The sequence below is a fragment of the Rhinolophus sinicus genome, linkage group LG02 (genome assembly GCF_036562045.2).
Source record: "Rhinolophus sinicus isolate RSC01 linkage group LG02, ASM3656204v1, whole genome shotgun sequence".
In the NCBI taxonomy this organism is placed as follows: domain Eukaryota; kingdom Metazoa; phylum Chordata; class Mammalia; order Chiroptera; family Rhinolophidae; genus Rhinolophus; species Rhinolophus sinicus.
This window is the reverse complement of record NC_133752.1, coordinates 56,545,866-56,568,216: the sequence shown is the minus strand read 5'-3', so window position 1 is coordinate 56,568,216 and position 22,351 is coordinate 56,545,866. Positions and strand designations below refer to the sequence as shown.

At 38.5% G+C, this 22,351-nt stretch overlaps 2 protein-coding genes across 3 annotated transcripts; both read left to right on the top strand.

The window, feature by feature from the left end:
• Positions 1–6,873: 6,873 nt before the first annotated feature.
• CXCL6 (C-X-C motif chemokine ligand 6) lies at positions 6,874–9,253 on the top strand. The gene is made up of 4 exons (XM_019720050.2): positions 6,874–7,106; positions 7,270–7,402; positions 7,514–7,597; positions 8,083–9,253. The coding sequence occupies exons 1-4, from the start codon at positions 6,911–6,913 to the stop codon at positions 8,099–8,101; spliced, it is 432 nt and encodes a 143-aa protein (XP_019575609.2). The 5' UTR covers positions 6,874–6,910; the 3' UTR covers positions 8,102–9,253.
• Positions 9,254–17,645: 8,392 nt separating this feature from the next.
• On the top strand, positions 17,646–19,124 carry PPBP (pro-platelet basic protein). 2 transcript variants are annotated; one of them, XM_019720035.2, is made up of 3 exons: positions 17,646–17,857; positions 18,188–18,323; positions 18,459–19,124. In XM_019720035.2, exons 1-3 carry the CDS (start codon positions 17,743–17,745, stop codon positions 18,559–18,561), a joined length of 354 nt encoding a protein of 117 aa, XP_019575594.1. In that variant the 5' UTR covers positions 17,646–17,742; the 3' UTR covers positions 18,562–19,124. The 2 variants fall into 2 exon arrangements, with proteins under 2 accessions (XP_019575594.1, XP_019575588.1); XM_019720029.2 differs by having other exon boundaries at positions 18,176–18,323.
• The last annotated feature ends 3,227 nt before the right edge of the window (positions 19,125–22,351 follow it).

Here is a 22,351-nt window from a genome sequence, read left to right as displayed (position 1 = left end):
GGAAGAGTTGTGGTCACCAGGTTAATGTAGATTCTGGGTTGGTTGGTACCAGTGCTGAGCCTGGAGTTTCTCAGCAAAAGTCTCAGAGCACACTGAGGCCAGTGGCTGCCTGCCTGAGGCCCGCAGACTCTTGATAGTTTTTTAAGAAAGAGTGTAATGTGGACAGGGCTGGATGGTGGCCCCAATGCCTCTGTCATTGGGCCAGTTGCGTGGGACAGTGTCCCAGAGGAACTCAACAGACCAATTCAGATTCAGATTTGGCCATGGGTGTGGTGGGAAGGCTCAACACAGGAAAGTTGGTACCTGCCTGCATGCAGCATGGAAGAACCCACACAGGGAAAACAGCAACTGTCCTCCAGCTCTTGCCGTGAGGCTATACACCTCAGTCTTCTCCCCGTAAGCCTCCAATGTCCCCTGAGTCACTGTCCCTCTGCTGGAGCCCAGGGTGAGTGGCTGCGAGTGAGTAAGTCTGTGTGGGGGCCATTAAAGAGGACGTTTGAGTTTCCCACAGCTTTCTGTCCCACCCAGATGGTCAGAATCCTCAGTGTTTTTCACAGCCAGATGTTGTGGGGGCTCCTCTTCCTGGCACCAGTACTCTGGGCTAGGGGGCCTGGTGTGGGGCTGGGATCCTTGCTCCTCCAGGGGGAATCCTCCACAGCCAAGATATCCTTCCTGATTCTCAACTGCCACATAGAGGTTTGGGGCCAGCCTATTTCAAATCTCTGCCCCTCCTACAAGTCTTGACATGGCTTCTTTTTATATCCTTAGTTATAAATCTTCTGTTGAGCTAGACTTCAGATGGTTCGCCAGGTTGATTGTTCTATAATTTAGTTGTAATTTTAATGTGTTCACAGAAGGAAGCAGGCACAGTGTTTATTTACTCTGCCATCTTAGATCTCTCTTTCTGCAGTACAGAAATTTTAATAAAGTTCAGCCTATAAATTATTTCCTTTATGAATTGTACTGCCTCAACTTAAGTTATGATTTCATTTTCAAACCATCATGGAAAGCTAATTGGATATACTTCATATATAGTTTTCATAACTTTCATTTATTACAAAGACAGAACTTTTGCAAAATCACACTGTAGACCAGCTTTGGTCTACCTCTAATATATTAGTCAACAAGATTTTTCTCTTTTCTATGACACAATCCTTGGTCATAGCTTTCACCAATCTGGTTTGCAAATTTAAACTAGGGAAAAATAAAAGCTGTACCCAAGGAACATTTTGTTCCAAAGAAAATTACTTCCAGCCTAATTTACTATTGCTGATTTTATTCAAAACCAAAATTATTCAAAGTAAAACATGTTATTGAAATGGTTTGGTTAATTTATTCTCCAGGGGAAGCCATGTTTTAAAATTCCAACTGGTTAGCACGGTAGTCATGGTCCAACATTAGCCAGAATTTCTAGGATTTTGTGGCTTTTAGTTTAGCATTGCAACACCTCTTATGTCAGTGGACCCAATTTACTAATTCCCAATTCTTGTGAAAATAATATTTCAAAAATGCATAAAAGTAGTTATTCAGTGGGAATTCATGATCAGATTTATGAAAAAAATTCATGGCAAGAAATCAACACTAAAACTATAACCTATTCCTATTTTTTTTCTTTCCATCTTTGTTTAGTTAATGTTATTGTTGTTTGAGTTAGTTCATTCAGGCTGCTATAATGAAATACCATAGACCAAGTGGCTTATAAGCAACAGAAATTTATATCTCACGGTTCTGGACACAGATAAGTCCAATATCAAGGGGCTGGCAGATTAAGTGTCCAGCGAGAGTCTACTTCCTAGTTCATAGGTGGTGCCTTCCCACTGTGCCTTCACATGCTAAAAGGGGTGGGGGAGCTCTGTGGGGCCTTTTTTATAAAGGTATTAATACCATTCGTGAGACATTTGCCCTCATGACCTAATTATCTCCCAGAGGATTTATCTGCCAACTAGGGATTAGGGGTTAGGGTTTCAACAAGTAAATTTTAGGTGAGACACAAATAATCAGACCATAGCATTATTGTTATTGTTGTTGTTTTTGGTGGGGTATGTGTGCGCTCATGTGTGTGTTTGGCCTTTAAGTACATGGACATTGGCTTGGATATTTGTCAAATGTTAAGTGTGCTATTTGTGCAACAGCAGACTATAGTGACAAGAGTGGTAAACAAAGGATTTTAATTATCTAGATAGTATATAAATCACACAGATGGAAACACATCACAATTTTTCCTACTAAAACAACAATCGATGAGGTCTTAATATATATGCAGAAGTGGATAGTATCCTTTAAAAAATGGTATGAAGGTTAATGGTGGTCAAAAACAGTATAGCAAATGTCCATTACAAAGCATAGTCTTAGAAGTCAGATTTCCATAAAGGACCCCTGCAGTATCAGACAAAAGACTTCCCCAAAATGTTATTCAAAATACCTAACCCTTAAAATGATTTTGTTTTTGTTTCGTTTTTCGCTTAGCTCAGACCAAATTTCTAAAGACAGCAATAAGTGCTTCCTATTTCTGAGAAGCCCAAGGCGTTTGGAAACATTTAAAACTTTAGTCCTCATCTTTTTTTTTCCCCCCTATATATCAACAAGAACTTTTTGCAGTTTTGCATAGCTGAAGAAGAGTTAGCTAGCTACCCCCTACCCAGGAAGTGACAGGGAAAAGCCCATATCTGGTTACTCGGAGCCTACCTCAGTTTGTACTCAATCAATTTTCATCCATTTACTTCATTTTGAAGCAGACTTATTCTGAAATAGGCAGAAAGAAAAACAGATAATGGACAAAAGTAGAGAATATGTTCCTGACATATCACAGTAAAGCTGGGCAATTTTGAAGCAAAATTACTACCTAATGATGCTGTTTTTTAATTGGACTGCCAAGCCCAGTGTTGAAGGAAATAGATTGCATTGATATTACAAAATTAACCCAAGAGTAACTGGCTTTTGTGTGTGTGTGTGTGTGTGTGTGTGTGTGTGTGTGTGCATATAAGCAAGTAACTCTATCCTCCACTTAAACTCTTATTGACTGATAAACTCTTACATTAATATTCTTGATAACCTGATAATGATATGTCTACATCTTTAATTACTGCAATCATGTAGCATTTCTTAAAGGTAATATAAAGAGTAGTGGATATAAAGGAAAATAGAAACTCAGAAAAATATTTGAAAGGCAGAGATCATATATTGAACACATAATTAAAGGCCTTTTATTTGTTAGAGGAGATCAACTTAGAATAACATTCCCACACTGTTAACATTCAACTCAGTATAACTTAATTGGAATTTCCCCTTGTCATTTATCTTTACCAATCTCGAAATCATAGAACATATGTAATTTGGTTGATACTTTAGTTGTATAATTTTCTTTGTTTTAATATCAAATATCCTGCTGGTTTCTGAACATTCTTTTGACTAATTTAGATTCTAAAGACTTAAAATATCATTTAAACTAGTCCTAAGAGTAATCAAGAAACAATTTCCAACAGAAGAAAGACAATTCAAAATAGAGGAGATGAAATTATTATTGACAGTAAACAGCCCCATTTCTTCCTCCTTAACTTTAAGATCTACTTGTAGTATAAAGAACACTGCAGAATAAAAAGTTATCATTATCAATTATCAAATGTTCATAGACTGTTTGCCATTAAAGTTGAAACTTACCGGAGGTTATGTGAGAAATATAAGACATTACCACTGACTTTAAAGAGTTTATAGTTGACTTGAGGGAAACAACAGCAAATCAAGTAATAACTGAACTCTGTCTCATGAGATAGTTATTGCAAGTACATTCATGTTCGAAGGCCAAAGGCAGAAGGAATACATTTCAACTGACTTTGTCAGAATAAACCCTTTCAGAGATGGGACTTTGCACTGGCCTCAAAGAGAAGGATTTAAGAAGCAGGCGATAGTTTCAGGCTGGTTAAGCTGGAAGTCTCTCAGATTTGATATCATTATGACCTCAAAGGCTAATAGATAGACTGAGGATTTCAACAGCTTAAAGTATGGCTGTTGAGCAATACAAGTAAAGTGGTTAACCAGATGTGGAGAGCCATGGGGTGTTTGCCAGTAATTGTGAAGAAAGTGGTTTGTAACCTGGAAACCATTAAAATTTTCTTGTGGCGGATTCTTTAGTGCTTGAGTTACAGTCCTGGATTTTCTACTTCTTAACCCTTTCTCTGGCCTTACTTTCCCTAGCTGAAAAATGAGGCTAGGAGAATTTTTTCTTTTTAATCTTAAATTTTTTTTTCTAGCCTCAAAGAATCAATATGAGGCTCAAAAGAAAATGCACATGAAAGTGTCTTGGAAGCTGCAAACCATTAAGAATGTTTTAATTCATATGACATTACTCTGTGGTATTATGACTAAAATTTGATGCTTTTGACAAACAATAAACCTTTCAGACTATCCAACTGTCAGTGTCATTTATGGATTGTTTTATTACAGCTTGAGAGAAAAATAACACCATGCTTTTTTTTTTTTTTTCTCACTACTAGGACACAATGCAGGTAAGGCAAATGTCTTTCCTTTAAATTGGTGATAAAGAATACTTTTGAAGAGCTCTGACTCCTATGGCACCTGGTGCTATCATTCTCAACTGCAGGGAGTCTTGGACCACCACATTCCTATCTGTCTTTGCACAAGGACCATATCAGAGGTCCCTAAACAGGAGCCAGACATGGGCCATGAGCCAGAATGATTTCAATAAGAACCTAGGTTAAGTTACACATTGCTTCCTGAGTAGGTTGGGTAACCCAACAGCCCACTTCTAGCGGGGACTTTCTATTATCTGCTTGCCAGCTGGAGAAATATTTTGTTTCTTTGTACTTTATTAGCAATGCATGGTAAGTTGGTTTAGAGTGCAAATGAGGTGGAGGATACACATCTATAAGAGTGGCAGGAAGAACTGGAGAAATGACCTTTCTCTGATCCTAACATTTAGTGCCAAGACTAATCCATATGTTCACTTATATTTAAAATAGGTTATTTGGAACTCACACACACACACACACAGAGACACACACACAAAAATTCAATAACCTATGTTAAACTTTTTTTCTCACAAAGTCTTATTATATTGTCATGGTTTCCTATGGTTAAGTTGAAATTAATTGTCCAAGATTTTTAATCACATTTTTGAAGTTTTGTCTTACCCTCATTCATGAGGTTTATCTTTTGTCTTTAGATACATTCTAATCTCTAAAAAGTCAATATAATAAATCTGCAGGCTGTTTTTCCAGATTGCCCCTCCCCAGAAGGATGAAGGATTGCGTTAGCTGAGTCAGATGTGATGCTGATGGTATCGGGAAGCTGTGCAGAGACAGAACTTCCCATTTAGCTTCCCACAAAGTGAGGCCAGACCTCTCAGCCTCCTCAACTGCAGAATTTCTTATTTCCTTCCAGGCTAAGTGTTCTAAAGGTCTAGGACACCTCTTCCTTGTTCAACAATGGTGGGGATGTCCTACCAAGGAAGATGAATGGAGGAGTTAATAAAATTCCCCAGGGTCACAGGGACAAGGAAATGAAATTCGTTCCATGACTGGTTTCCGATTGCCATCATGTTTACTAATTGTCTTTGCTGAACTAGCATGAGGGCAGAGTCTTTAGAACAATCCAGAAGAGTATGTAGTTAGATTTTCATGAAAGAAAGCCAATGTGCCATTCCAATGTCATAGTTATACATGCTGTGGATTTAGACATGTGAAAGACCTGGCCATTAAAACTTCAGTGTTCTAACTACTTCCAAAGATAAGGGAGAGAAGAGCGAGAGGGAGAGGAAGATGGAAGCTACCTCAGCCCTTCAGTTGAGGGGGCAGCTCTGGACTTACTTCAGACCACAACTAGCCTGCTGAAACAGCCACTAATAATGAAGTTGGATGGTTCCAGAAGCTTCCCTCTCTTCCCTCCCTTGCAGTTGTTTGAGTGAAGCCAGAGTGGGTGCTGTCTTACTGTCAAATTGATTCAAATCTCTAGACCAAACTTCTTGATGAGCCCCTGAAACCCATCAGCCTTCTATGGCTTCACCAGATAGGGTCAATGACACACCTGCCTGAAGAGCCATAGCTAAAGCAGGCTGGGTCTCTCTGGCATTGTTTTAATCTGCACTCACCCCACCCCATCCCACCCCCAATAAATTGAGGGACCATACACCTTTCAACTCAGTAGTATATTGAACTGCAGAAAACAAGGTACCATCTTCCAGGGCAATTTGCTGGGTGATCTTTTGAAGACTTTTGTTCAGCCACCTAGACACACATATGCTTGCTAAACTACAAGTACAGAATTTCCAGTAAGCAGATTTGATTTTGGAGCCTGTTTCTGCCACTGACTTCAAGTGGGAGTACAGACACTTTTCTCATATTACCTTGGCTTCTAAAGCTGGGTAAACTAATCTGAGGAACCTAGAATGATCTGCCTGCAAGGAGAAGAGGTGGGGCTTTCAGGTTAGTGCAGTTCTAATCACAGCTTACATTTCCTGAATAATAAGAATAAGGATAAATAATAAATAAAATATTAGGGTTAAGGATGTTCACAAACTTTATTCTAAAGTCAAGCCTCCCGCTCGCTGCTTTGGTTCCAGTCTCCCTCTTTAGATGGAGGTGAAGGACCCCTCGCAGAGGGCTCTGGCCCCCAGGAGAAGCCGGCCTCTGCTAGCCCTGCTTGGCTCAGAGATGAAATCTCCGCAGGATCACCCCTCACCTCCAACAGGAACAGCAGCTCCATCTACCGCGGGGCCAGGTTATCACGTCCTCCGAGAGTCGGCTGCAGGCAGCTAACCTCTTCCACGACTTCTACGGCTCACTCCCTCCACCCATCCTCTCCTCCCCCTCCCTCCCTCCCCCCAGCCCAGGGTATTTCCCAAGCATCCCAAGTTTGATTTCCTGCCTGGGGGAAGGTGCAAGTGCCGATATAAGGGATGCAGAGGACTTGGGGAAGGCATAGTACTCTGGAGCTTCAAATCCCCGCGCCTCCTCCTTCATCCTCTCGCCGCACCCTCTTTGCCGCAATGAGTCTCCAGCCCAGCCGCGCCGCCCTCATCTCCAGCCCTTCCAGGTCGCTGTGCGCTCTGCTCGCTCTGCTGCTACTGACGCCGCCGGGCTCCCTCGTCAGCGGTGAGAGCGAACTGCCCGCGGGACGCACCGGGCAGAGCGGCGCGCCCCAGACTCGGCCGCGGCCTCCGAGTCCCGAGGGCGGGAAAGTGTCCCGGGCCAGGCTTGCTGGAGACGAGCTCCTCCAGCAACCTGCCCTATAACGGTGTCTCTCTTTCTGCCACAGCTGCTCCTAAAGCGGTCGTACTGAGAGAGCTGCGTTGCGTGTGTTTAACCCTCACATCCTCGGTTTATCCCAAAATGATCAGTAATCTGCAGGTGATCCCCGAAGGACCGCATTGCCCCAGCGTACAAGTGATGTAAGTCCTCGTGCTCGGTGGTGGACACTGGGACCTTGGCAAGAGGGAAGCCCCCCTGCCTGGGTCTTCAGCCCCTGCGCTCATGGGCGAATCCCCTTTTTCTTTCTGCAGAGTCACCTTGAAGAACAACGAGGAAGTCTGTTTGGACCCAGAAGGCCCTTTGTTCAAGAAAATCATCCGGAAATTTTTGAACAGGTACCTGTCACTTTTATCTTCGTGGTTTTCAAATCCCTCTTGACGTGCAGACTTCTCAGGCAAGGTCGTTATCCTCTGCATGGGATTTGGCTGCCACAGCCCAGCCCATTCTTGAAATAAAAAGATTGTTCAGGGGAAAAGGGGAAAGTTGTTCTGGAATGTCCAGGGAAAACTTGTATCACTATGTTGCACGGAATTGCCTAAGAGGTTACACAGAACTCACGACTAACATGTATTTTTTGTTAGTATAGTCCTTGAGTCCACCTTTGATTTTTAAAATTTTTAAATTAAATTTATTAGGGTGACATTGGTTAGTAAAATATATAGGTTTCAAGTGTACATTTCTATAATACATCACGTATATATTGCATTGTGTGTTCACCACCCTGTATTTTTTATTGATCTTAAGATCTGTGTTTTGAAAACAGGTTGGCATAGAGGAGTGTGGAAATTTGGTTAAACTGATAGAATTCTTTTCTCAACAGTGGAAACAAGAAAAATTAAAAGAAAGAACCATGCATTGGAAAAACTGCCCAGTTCTTCAGCAGAACAGTTTTCTGGAGCTCTCAGGACCCAAGGAAGATAAAAAGCAAATGCTGATTTCTCCAGGGAGTTCTGTTTCTTCATGAATTCCCCACTTTGAGAGAGGGATGGGATGTGGGACCTAGGTTTGTCTCCGCAGCTTTCTGCTCAATTTATGAAGTAATGTACATACTATTTCCTGCTATTTATTTGCTGTTATTTTATCTGCTATGCTATTGAAATCTTTGGCAATTGACTAAATAGTAAACCAAGAATCACTGGTTGTTAATCTTTCAAGGTGACTAGTGCATTTCTAGAATATATTGCCTAGAGTGTTACTGAAAAGCCTGTGGATTTAATATGTAAAGGGTATTTCTTTAGAATGCTACATATGAAGATAAACTGCTACTCACTCTTCTCATGAAATCAGAACTATTTTAGTATTGTTTCTTGGGGAATATGTTAAAGAATTTCCTTACTCTTTACCCTGGGATCCTATTTAAGTTATATTGCATTAGAAAGCTAGGTGCATCATACAGTTTTCTGTGTAGAATGTATTTCCTTATTTAGAATTTTTAAATGTTTAAATTCTATAAGGAGTAATATATTCTTTTCCTATAACTTCAGACATTTAATGTCTTCTTAGTATGGCATAATGTCATGATTTACTTATTACACTTTGATTTTGTATTGTATTTATTAACTATTTTATTAGGAGTACCATAATTTTACTCACTAAATATATGTTTTGGATATATGAAGCAGCTAGGAAATAGGTAAATTCCAACTCCTTATGGATAGTTTTTACAGAAATGCATTCCTTTAGGTTTCCTTTTTTTTTTTTTCAGAATAAAGCAAACTTAACAGTGATCTGTACTCTAAAAGTTTTGAAAATATATTTGAGCTATTTGAATATAAACACATCATTTAGTTTTTTTTAAAAAAATACACAACACTGCTAAGATTGGTAGATGCTTAGACTAGATCTTTAAAAGTTTTTGACCATTTTGTTATAAAGAATTATATATCTACCACATTTACTATGTTAAAATTGCATGTTTTATTTGTGTGTCTCACTGGTTTATAGTACTTCTTTTATTCTTTGAAAAAAAAATAAAATATTTGTAAAATTTACTCATGTTTCTTTCTTCTTATACTGTTAAAAAATTGTATTTTTCTTTAATCCTACCTTATTTTGAAAATTAACCACTCCTCTCTGCCTAGCAGAGAGGACCCCCATTTCCCAATGCCATTGCATTAGTTCAGCTTTTCTCCAAGCCCATGCCCCTCCCAGTTACTCTTTCTCAGCACCAACATCCTCTGGGTTCTGTAGAAAACACAAATAGGTAAGACTTCCTTATCTTAAATCCTTAACTGGCATGCTATTTCTTAGACATGAAATGAAAGTGTGGAAACGTGACAAATTAGGTTCAGTTTCATTCAACTCCTGCTTACTCCTTCAACTTCACTTTTTCCCTCCCATCTTTGCAGTTAGGTGTTTAGTTCTCTCCTGGGTCCACGCCTGTGCCTTTGCTAGGGTTTTTACCTGGAAGGGGCTTTCCTCTTCTGCCATTAGGAGGAAGCTTATTCATCCTCCTGAACTCAGCTCAAATAATACCCGCTTCACGATGTTTTTCTTGACACTCCCCACAGAATTTGTGGTTTCCGTTTTGATGTTCCCATAGATACTTGAATTTATTTGAACAGCAAATATGGCATTGCTTTTATTTGTTTACAGGTTTCCTTTCTCTACTCTAATAAGAGCTCTCCCAGAGCATCAACCATATTTCATTTCCCTCTGTATCCCCCATACCTGACAGAGATTGTCTTAAGGAATTAATAAGTTATCTTGAACCTTAGGTTGTCAGATAGTGTCCTAAAATCAATAACTTGGCTCACGGTAGGTGTTGAATTCCTTTATCTTTTTTTCTTTTCTCCTTCTTGTCTAGGATTAATCCAACAAGAGCTTTGGCATATGCTGTTCCCTCAACCTATAACACTTACCCCTCTCTTTCATCTGGCTGAGTCGCATCCTTCCTTTGGGTCAGTTTGCCTGTCACTTAGGGCCTCTGTGACCCTTTCTCCCATCAGATTAAGGCTCCTTTTATATTCTTTCATAGAATTCATACTTTTCCTTTATAACATTTTGTTACTCGTAGAATCTAGAGAGACTATATATATGTGGTCATTTATTTAGCGTGTAATTCCAACTTCACCGTAAACTCCATCAGAGCTGGGACAGCGTTCATCATGGCCATCTCAGTTCCCGAGATAGTGCCTTAGCGCATAGCAGGTGCTTAAACAGATGAGTGAGGTGGGCCAAACAAATCCCAATAGCAATTTCATGTAAATAGCTCATTCTTAGGAAAAGTGATAAAACAAAAAAAAAAGGAGACTAATCCAATCAGTATATATATAGACACCCCTGATTAGATTAATACATTATATATGCTTATATTGGCATGTATTTGTATATATTCATGTGTACTAATACATCATTAGCATATCTATATCTAACCTGTTATTCTACATCTTTTCATCTCTCTCCTTATATATAAAATATCAATTAGATTAATATATTAGTATATCTATATAACAGAAAGGGAGAGAGAGAAAAAAAAAACGGATATACAAAGATATGGAAAAACCTGGAGTTAAAAAGATGGGTTTGCTGACGATTTTTTCAGCAATATAGAAAAGCATAAAATACCTCTAGTTTTAAAGAAATACATAAACTTCTGAGGTCTCGTTTTGCTCTTTCAAATAGTAGTTTTTTTCTTTGAACCTATGAATTAAACACTAATCCTGGGGAAACACCAAAAATGAATACCAATTATCATAAATGTTTTAACTATAAATTCCTGTGTTTTAGACAATGCCTGATTTTTCATATCAACCCCAAAATAGTCATGCCTGATAATAATAAATGAAAGCATATTAAATGCCCTCTGGATAGGTGAAATGTGTCTTGTGAAGAAATAAACATTAGTGTCTTATTTTCCTTATCATCATTCAAGATCTTTGTTTTTCCCAAAAATCAAGATTTATAAATTTAGTTTGATCATAAACCATAGAATAGGACCTATTTGTATTAGCCTTACAATTCTGTTTGAATTTGTTTTTCTATAAAGAAAATAGATTATAGTGTATTACCAGAAGTATAACCTATACAAAAATCTCAATTCTTGATCCTGTCACTAACAAACTCAAGAACTAACTAAATTAACTTAATGTATGTATTCTAGGGATATGTCTGATATTTTTCTCATGCAAACCCCTAATACTATTTTCACTGTTATCCACTTAGAATTCTCTCATACATGAAATCATTAGGAATTGAACAAGTCTCTGCTAAAATCTACTCTGTTACTGCCCCAATCCAGACAACTTGCAAGGTGTAGTTAATTCTTTTTATTTTATCAGACTTTGCTGTTTGCCTCTAGTGTGACACATTCATGTAATCCATCAGTTCATAAAGGTATGACAAGATCTATGATAAAATACGACTAGTGGCTTTGTTTTTCTACCATAGTTTTAATTATTGCATAAGGAAAAGAATTGCTCTTGGTAACTCATGTTGTACATAACTTCAAAAGTCCTTCCTGGATGTTACAAATTGAGAAATTTACCCAATTTTGATTTGCCTCTCTGACTAAAGCATGGAAGACAAGAAAAGTGCACATGATTCTGACATTGGCTGATGATCACGGGTGGCTTATAGTCAGCAAAATTAATATTATAGTCCTGAGAAGAATTGTTCATACTTCAAATATCTAGAGTGAAATAGTAATAGTAACATAGAAAGACCTAGAGTTTAGATGTAAAATTTTATTTCTACAAAGTGTAGTCCTGTTTCTTAAATATTGAGAAGTTTCAAAATCACCCTCACCACTAAAAGATCCACGTTCTTAATGGATGTGTTTCCACTGTCACATTAAGTGTGTGACAATTGTTTCTGACCCACCTCTAGGGTTGGACAAAAGGAAAAATTGCTGATTTATTTCCAGCAAGAGAGGCCAGTGATACTTCTTTGCAGTTTGTGGTGCAGTAGAAAGTCAGAGCAATTGTGTTTCAAATCTAGTTTTGAGTATTTTTAGTATTGTGACCTTGGCAATTTATTTAACATCTCCATTCCTCAGTTTTTTCATCTGTCAAACCAGCACAATAATATCTATCTCGCAGGCACAAAGAGTTATCCTGGAACAAAGTAGATGCTTGATAAATATAGTTCCTTTCAAGTCTCCTAATTCACATTCCTTTTTACAAATGAGAAGAGCTCGATAGTTTAAGTATGCTTATTTATTTTTTTCAGATTTATCCATATTCTTTTTACCTATGTGTCATGCGGGGTGTCATGCAGGGTCTCAGCTCCCACTCCCCGCATAAAAACGCAGGATATGGTGAGGCCAAAAAGGAACACCCCTAGAGCCATAGATAGGGGAGTCAGACCACTATATTCTCTCTGGCGGCTGGGTAGGAGATACAGGAGGCAGGAGCCACATGATCCGATCCTCAACCTGCCGTCTGCTTCTCTGTCAACCAACCTCACTTGCTAACTGCAATCCACTTGCTAGCTTAGCCACAGCAGTTATATCAGTGGCTAATGGCTGACGGGTAATAGCTGATGGCCAACTAGTCACAGCTGATGGCCATCTACTACCCCAACCAGCACCTTTCCACGTGAGGCCGAGAGCCTGGAAACTGTTCTCTGGGACTCTGTCCTCACACTATGCATGAATGATTAATTTTTGGTGCTTCTAAAAATGTTTCCACCAGCCTTTTGGGGGGAGCTTCTGGAAACAATGAATTCATATTCTTTCTATATTTGTAGTCAATTATGTGGTAATATTATCAGAATGTGTGATGTATTTCCTTCTTATAAACATTGATCCTTCAAATACCAATATATTTGATATCATTTATTGATAATCCTGTTACATACTGGACCCTGCGCAGGATCCGTAGGATATATGAGTGGAGACTACAAAGATGAGAAGCGTTCAGCCTAGGTTAAGATCTTTTGGCAGAAATATACTTAGTTTTTTCTGACAAAGCTTTTCTGGAAAGCTGAATGAAAAGGGACTAGATTTTTTCGAAGAGAGAGAGAAAATGTCTTAAGTAGGAGTCCCTAGACTCAAATTCTGAGTTTGCATGCAGGAAGTTTATTGAGGAATGCGCTAAAAAGTAATAACTTTCAGGCAATAAGGGAACAGCACTGGGCAGAGGAAAAGTTGCTGTTACGACAAAAGAGTCAGGCAGTCCTACAAGTGGCTCTGGAGGTGGGGTGGCTTTCAGAGATTTTCTGAATTGTGGCGTGGGAGGCAAATCTCTGTATCCTCCCATTGGCCAGCCATTAGATATGGGCTACCCGTGGTGAGTGGATATAGCTTTTGGTGAGAGAGTTCCCTTAGGCCACAGGCTATGCTCAGAGAGGGCCTCAGTTGTGAGCTATCTGTGGCCATCATTCCCAGAGGCTGAAGAAAGCTGTGGTGCTGAAAGGGCATCTAGGTGATGCATCATGGTTTCAGGGGCAGAAGGGAGGAAAGAGGAGAAGGAAGGGAAGGTGAGGAGAGAAGGGGAGAGGAAAGATTAGAAGAGACGTGGGGAGGAGAGGGGAAGCATGGAGAGTGGAGGGCTCTTTTATTTTCTTTCTTCCTTTCCCTTTCCTACCCTCCTCTCTCCCCCTCCATCCCTTCCTTCCTTCTTCCTCCCATTCATTCTTCATTTATTCCTGAAAAATAAAATGATGTTACTTAAAAGAGGAGGAGGAGCAGGGGGCCAAGGTGTCCCAGCAGAAATCTTAGCCAGCAGCCAGCACTAACCACCTCCTATGTGAATGAGGCCATTTTGGACTTTTCAGCCATTCCAGTTGCCCTCTAACTACATCTACTTAGGTGAGCTCAGGCAAGATGACAGCAGAAGAACTGCTTATTAGCGTACAGAATTATCAGAAATAATAAACTGTTGTTGTAAGCCACTAAGTTTGGATTGGGTTGTTACACAGCAAAAGAGGCTGTGGGGACAGAGTCCCAGAGAGCAGTTTCCGGTCTCTCGGCCTCACATGGAAAGGTGCTGGCTTGGGTAGTAGATGGCCATTAGCTGTGACTGGTTGACCATCAGCTGTAACCACTTAGCCAATTAACCACTGATATAAATGCCGTGACTGCATTAGTTGGTTGATTGGTTGGCAGGCAGAGAAGTGGACAGTGGATAGTGAATCGTGTGGATCCTACTTGGTGTGTTTCAGCCGGCTGCCAACAAGAATATAGTGGTATGACTCCCATATCTGTGGCTCTGTGGGAGTTCCTTTTTGGCCTCACCATATCTTGCGTTCTTATGTGGGGCGTGGGACCAGAGATCCCGCATGAAACCCTGCTTGATAGAGGCTCAAAAGAGGATCATCATGCATCTAATGTTAAACAAATGATGTTAATCAACATAAAATAAAAAGAAAAATTCTCAAGCCTGCAAAATATTGCAGTGATCCTGTATAATAGCCCCCAGGAAGACATTTCCTCCTCAGCTCCTTCACCCTCCATATTTTCCCCTCACCCCCACCCCAAGCTTCACCTCTGTGCAGTATACATCCTCAACTGAATGGGTGCCAGAGTAATGGAGGCCTGGACCTTTCTTGTCAACTCAAAGTTATACAGAAAATCATTTGATTTCAGCATTTATAAGGAATCACTTTTTGTCTAGTATTTCAATCTATTGATTAAAGTGCTTTAACAAACTGACACAAAATTTTATTCTTTCTGGGATCTTTACCAATTGCTTTTATGACTAGTTCTCAAGTGATAACTTATTTCCTTCCTACTTGGGAAATGTCGATTCAAATTTTTCTGTATCAGGCAGAGTTAATATATGTCTTAATTTTAATGGATAATGGTCCTCCAATGGCTCTAGATAGTTTCTTTTTAAAATAGTGAACAGACAAGTTTTGGGGGGGGGGGGGTTAAAAATTTGCTCGTTTCCTGAATGACTCTGCTATTTATACAATGACTTGAAGGAAAAAGATATAAAGTAATTTACCACCAAAAAAAAAAAAAATTCACCACGGTGACAATGTAAGATTCACAAAAATGCTGTCAATTTATTTTTAAACCCAAGAACCTCTGACACTAATTTTCTAAGCATTGAAGTTATTAAAATAATTTTTTAAAGTTAACTTCTTTTGATTGAATAACTGATTTTAAAATTTTGTACAGTCAGTTTATCAGTTTCTATATTGTGTTTCTCTTCATAGAAATCAAAGAAAATTATAAAAATGAGAGTAATAGCATTTAGCAGTGGTAGTAGCAATAGTAGATTAATACTTAAATTCCACTGCTTTGTACAAATATTTTATGTTTCACTTTTTAAAAAGAAATAGTTAAATGACTAAGTCACACAACAAAGAGAATTTTGTATGCCTGGAACATAGTAAATACTTAATCCAAATTTATTAAATAAAAGAAAACTAGTAGAGTTATTTACCTCAAATGCTGACTAATAGGCTTGCAAAATTTTAGTGACTCAAGAAATTTGTTAATACTTCTTCATGAACCTTGCTGACAAATGTGTCTTTTGTGAAAAACACACTTGTTGACTAATACAATGACTTGACTCTGTGCTACATGCCTGCATCTTTCCTGGTACTGACCACTCAAACAGCATCATTAGTTCAGAAGACTTTCAATATAGTTTGCACAAAAGGATTAGGAACTTTTGAGTAATCTTACTAAATGAACCAGGCAAGAAATTTGGATTGTGTCTGTGCCCAGTGAAGCCAATAAATATTGTAACCATATGTGTTAGGGGTTGTAATGGACAGAAGAAGAAGGATACTATAAATAATGCTAAAAACCTTTATATTTTGCTCTGGAAATGGTTTTGAGTTTATGTTTGAATAAAAAAATCTGATTTGCAAATTTATAATATTTCAATCACAATGATGGGGAAAGATTATAAAATCATTACTCAGAAAGAACTAGAAAGAAGTTTACTCGCCATATTCTGTTTCCTGTTGAGATTCTCTACAATTCATTCCATATCTCAGCTCTTAGAAGAACATTAATTTTTTCAGCTTAAGCTTTTCCTTAAGCTTGTTTCTGGTTTGGGAGAGGAGGAAAATCATTTCAATTTATATATTTCAATTTATGTATAAAGCATTTCAATATTTTCTACTACAAGATTGTAAGTTATAAGAAGAAAACAAATGGAATGGAGAAAAATAAGTAATACATTGAAAAACAGGAACTGAGAACTTAAGTAGGCATAGTCAGTAACTGGTAACTGGAAAAATTGGCTGAAAAGTTTTTTTTAAAGGTTGGAAAAATTATTTACTGTAATCATCTTTTGATAAAAAGTAATGTTTTACATTTAATATTTTAAGAGTTTCTTTTAGAAATTTTAAAGGTTTAAAAAATAAAAAAGAAAATGGGAAGTTTAAATATTGTATAAGATTTTTTATATAATTGTAAGAGGAAGATAAGCTGTGGCCAGGGCCTCACCCTTTATTCCCAGCCCTCCAAATCATCTTTTTATACCATAGATACTTTGAGCCATGTGGAGTTTGGTTTGAGAATTGTAGCTGATTAGACAGGAAAGATAGGGGTGGCCGCTTAACTCAGTTGGTTAGAGCACGTGCTCTTAACAACAAGGTTGCTGGTTCGATTCCCACATGGGATGGTGTGCTGCACCCCCTGCAACTAAAGACTGAAAATGGCAACTGGACTTGGAGCTGAGCTGTGCCCTCCACAAATAGATTGAAGGACAACGACTTGACTTGGAGCTGATGGGTCCTGGAAAAATCATTAAAAATTAAAAAAAAGAAAGGAAAGAGAAACCTGCCTTCATATGATACAGATTCATTGAATCATTGATTTATTCACTGGCATTGTTTAGGACCCAGTGTATATTGCATTATCAAAGAAACCTCAGACAGTCTTCTGCCTTTAAAAGTGTGCAGTTCAGTTGAGGAAGTAAGTCTTATGGATGGGACAGAGATCCAGATAATAGCATATACAACCAGCATGTGATGTGTAGGGCCACTTCTACATCTCTGTGGGGATTTGTCTATATCAAGTAGGATTTGAGATCAAGACCCTTAATTAGCATCTGAAAATTGAGGAATAAAGATCTTACTGCAATTTGTATAGTGCAAAACTGGAAAGGGTACAGAACTCTCTTTTTTAAGGGTCTCGTAAAGTATGCATAAGGCCTATAACATGTATTATAGGAAAGCAGGGCATATTACGTAGTTATACAAAGAAACCATATGCAATATTTCAGTCTCATTCTTAACCTAAGTAGAGTGTCAAATATGTGTAAAGGAGATTGGTGTTGAGAAAGGTAAAGTGGGAGTGTGAGGTAATATGTAAAATGACATTTAGCAGGAAATTTGACTTTCTTAGTGTTTATCTGGGTTGGGCATAACCACCCTTCTAAATTTATAACCACATACTCTCATTCCCCCACCCCCACCCCTATCCTTTTTCTCCTTACTGGCCTTGAGGGAGTGTATATAAAAGAAATTCAGGAGAGCTTGAAAAGCCACTTAGCTGGAGACTGCTTGATGGCAATTCACCCTCACACTGAGGTCTCCTGGCTCTAGGAACAAGTCTAGCTCAGTTCTCTCCACCATGAGCCTCAGAGCAAGTACCACCTCCTCCTATACCAGCTCACTTCATGTCTTACAGGTGCTGCTGCCACTGTCACTGCTCCTGACCACGCTGGTTCCCTCTACCATCGGAAAAAGTAAGAGAAACTTAGGGAAAGATGAGGGTGGAGTCCCTGCTTCCCTGTAGCAATGGCTGCTTCTGCTGCAGCTGTGTTGGGGACAGAACTAGAAGAGATTGTCATGTGCTCCTAAAGCTAGAGCACTCTAAATGGAGGAGCTAGGCTTAGCGGGCACTTCATATGTTCCAGGCATTTGGCTAGGGTATTTTACTAAAGGTTTCAGATCATATTAACAATGGCTTTGTGAAAGAGCTACAATTCACGAAGAAGGGGACTGAGGAAACAAGTCAATACACAAGATCCTTAAGGTAATCATGACTGCTAATAGAGTCACAGTTTCTATCCTAGCTGAAAGTGCGGACCATGAGCGGTATGCTGAACTTCGCTGCCTGTGTATACAGACCGTCTCTGGCATTCATCCCAGTAAAATCCAAAATTTGGAGGTGATCAAGGCAGGACCTCATTGCCCCAAAGTCCAAGTGATGTAAGTCCCTGCTTCTGTATTATTGACTCATTAGTGAAACCCTATGCCTCTATCCCCACGGACACTATTTTGTCCAGCCCCATAGATACCTTCTGATAATCCAGGACACACAGATAATTCTATTCTGTCTTGCAGAGCCACGCTGAAGAATGGGAAGGAACTCTGCCTGAACCCAGAAGCTTCCAGAATCAAGAAAATAATCCAGAAATTTTTGGAAGGTGATGGATCAGCTTCTTAATCTGTTTACTTTCTGTCAAACCTTTTTATTTCCCAGGAAGAGTAAGAGTTTGAAGTCTTGACTTTCTGGAGTTTTTAATTTATCCAGGACACCTGTTCATACTGTATTACACTTTGGGTATGTGTTCTATTCTCTTTCAAAATGTCACATTTTATTCTGAAAAGACTGGTTAATAGATGACAGAGAGAAGATGAAAGTAAGCAAGCCTAGTCTTAAAATATGTGGTTTATTCCCTAACTCTTGGCTAAATGTGGTACTGTGCTTTTCATTTGTTTAAAGTTTTCTTTCTAAATAAATATGTGTTAACTTGTCTTGCTCTACTTGACTGTCAGGCTACACATGCCCATGATAATTGATTCCATAATGGTCAACGATATAAGGAATCACACAGAGCCCAGCATACAGAACTTGTTCAATTAATGTTTGTTAATGTATTTAGGGATGTAATAGAGTTCTTCATTGTCTTAGTCCTAGGAGTCTTGTTTCAAAACATTCTCTGAAAGATTTTTCTAATGTTTATTTTGGCCTTCAAACCCTAAAATTAATAAAATTATAGAATGTGAGTCTTGTAAGCAGTGGTTATTTAAAGTGAATATATTTAATACCAATAGAGCAAAAATTATGCAATGAAAAACATTAACATGCTCTATAAAAAAAAAAAAAAGAAAAAAAACCCTCCAGTATTTCCTACAACAATAACAACAATACTACAGATTCTACATGGTACTAAATGTTTTATCCTTGCATGTTTGTGCATGTTTGCATTTATTTAATATCTGCATGGTTACAGTTTTAGTATTAGAATCAGCCTTGCAAATAAATACAGTAGAGCATTTATACTTTACCAGACTACTAATTATTATTTTATAATCAATAAAAATGTCATTCATTTCTTAATATTTTAAATTTATACTCATACTACTCTTATAGAACTAGTAACAAAATCAAAATTTGTTATGGTGTTGTTGTCATATATTATTAATTTTAACAGATTTGTTGAGGGGAAAAAAGCCTTAATTATCTTTTTATTCTTTTTCACACTTTGGTATTCACAATAGACCAACAAAAGTCACTAGTTGATGATATGTACCAATTTTAAGGTACTATAATAATAGCTAAACTTTATTAATAACTTTTAATATGTCAGGTATTTTAAGTGTTTTGCATGCATAAATTTAATATTTCTTACAAGATAGCTATGATTTGCTTAAGAGCACTTCCTTTGGAGAGAAAATAACTGGGTACCAGTGAGAGAGAAAAACTCAGCTCTACCACTTGCTAGCTGTGTAACTTTGGTCAGGTTGTAAAACTTCTCTGTACCTAAGTTTTTTCATCTCTAAAATGGGATGATAAAAAAAGGGATAATAATATTGCTTATCTTATAGAGTTGATGTGAAAATTAAAAATTAATAAATTCAAAGTGCTGAACATAATGCATGTGACACAATAACCCATATATAAATGTTAGTGATTATTTGTTATTATTACTGTTATATTAGCATCCCCAGTACTACAAAGAAGAAAACTGAAGTTCAAAGAGATCATGTAATATGCTCTAAGAGCAGATGAATCAATAGGTAACAAAGTGGGGATTTGAAATTATGCTCTTAACCACACCACATGACTTTATTTGATTCTTCTTTCTCTAATGAATAAATTATGTTCTATGTCACATAGTGTTATTGACACGCAAAATAGGACTTGATACATAAATAGCATGCTGCCTATACTATGATAGTTACAGGAGAATAAATAAGTTCACCTACCCCAACCTGTGCATGGGCTTTGGGAAGCATTCATGTAGTAAGCATTTAGTTTACAAACTTTGCATTATTAAGGTCACTTTGTATTATCTCCTCACCATTATAGATTTAATGCTTTGTCTACAAAATAAATGCATTTATTAAGTAGTAGTCATTTCTCCAGTGTTTTCCTACTGGAATCCCATAGGGCCAGTTCCTGAGATATGACATAGTTTTTACATTATGCTAATACTTCCTGAGATGGAGATATCTTTTATTTTTGTGTGCACATATAAAATTATTCCATTTAGATGCAGAGAAAGGATAATTTAATTGTCACTTACTACTCCCTGGATTCCTTTACCCTGCAAATATTGAATCTGGGCGTAAGGCTGTACAAATCCAAAATGCTGCCCATCCATCTCCAAGACCAGTCCTGCTTTCCATTTCCTCTGCCACAAACCCAATTTGGGATTTAAGTTTCAGCTTGATAAGCATATTCTGTTACCAGCCATTGTGTTTGGATGCTGGATATTCAAGAACACATAAGTTACAGAGAATTGCTCTTGAAGAGGTCACTGTCTGGTGGGTGAGGCAGGCACATTGACAAATAATCACAACCACATGTGACACTTATTAATATAGAGGTATGCTCCAACTGCTCTAAGAAACAGACACATGAACAAGTCAAAACCTCATCATCATTTTCAACATTTATTATCTTTCCTAATGTAGTAACTCTATGTTGCGTCCCTCTCTATGTCTAGTCCACCAGTGTACTAGAATAGTGGTAAACATTATGATCTCTCATCTCATAGAGCTTCCCATTTAGGAAGAGAAACAGCTTTAAACGCTTTTAAACACAGAAGCACAAACGTATATCTGAGTGTATAGTGTGTGTGTGTGTGTGTGTGTGTGTGTGTGCGCGCGCGTGTGGTCTGTGACAAATAGGAAAACCAAAGGTTGCTACAAGACAACAGCAGGGAACACAATTATATTTTCAGCTGTCACGGAAGGCCCACCGAGGAAGTAATATTTAAGCTGACACCAGAAATATGAATAGGACTTAGTCAGATAAAAGGTCAGGTGGTGGGAGAATAAGAGAAATTAAATGGCAGAGCCCTGCAGAAGTCTGGTCCTGCTGAGCATTAAGAGCTCAGCTAGTTCTACGCAGTGGGCTCCTGGTGCCCTTTACCACTGTTAATCAGTGTGACAGAGAGCCTCTGGCTTTGGGATGAGGGCACACTTTGCCCTGATCAAGAGCCAAAGTCGTTCTTTTTCAGGGAAAGGATAATGGTCCATATTGACCTCTCTGGTTCCTGTGCAGGATTCTGTTGCATACCCTCCACGGTCTCTTCCATGTCTTTTCTACACAACTCCCAGATGTTCTGTGTCCTCTTGAGAGCATCACTGCTTCTGCCCACAGTGCAGCCCATCTCACCCTGTCACTGGTACTGGCCCAGGTCGCAGCAGGCACTCGGAAATGTGGCCTGGAAGTTCTCCTTTTTGACCTCCTTCTTGGCTGAGCAGAATGAACAAACATCCAGGCACCAAGTTTTGAGAAAGAGTGAATTCTAATACTACTTTTACAGTTTTTCTCAGAGAAAGAGGATCCATGAGGCTAATAGACCTTGCTTCCTAGAGTATATTGGTGATGGTTGGTAGAGCTGGTCGATCCCATTCAAGAGACTGAGGAGGAAGCCTTCCACATTCAGGTGAAATTCAGAACTCAGTCACTGCCTAGAGACCAAATTCAACTTTTCAGTAGCAGAAAACAATCACAAACTACATATCTTGAATGCACACAGCCACCAAACTCAACTCAACAATAATTAACAAGAAGGGCAGGAGCAAATGAGCAGTTCTTGACAGAGCAGCTGGGAGATGGGCAAGACACAGAAACTGTCTCAGTCTTGAAGGTACATGCTTTGTAAATTGCAACGTGACTACAAAGAACTCATTACACATTACAAAGAACACACACATTTTATAAGGTTAAAGTACCGTTTCTAACTCCACAACTGCATATATGTGAATTTGGGTTGGCA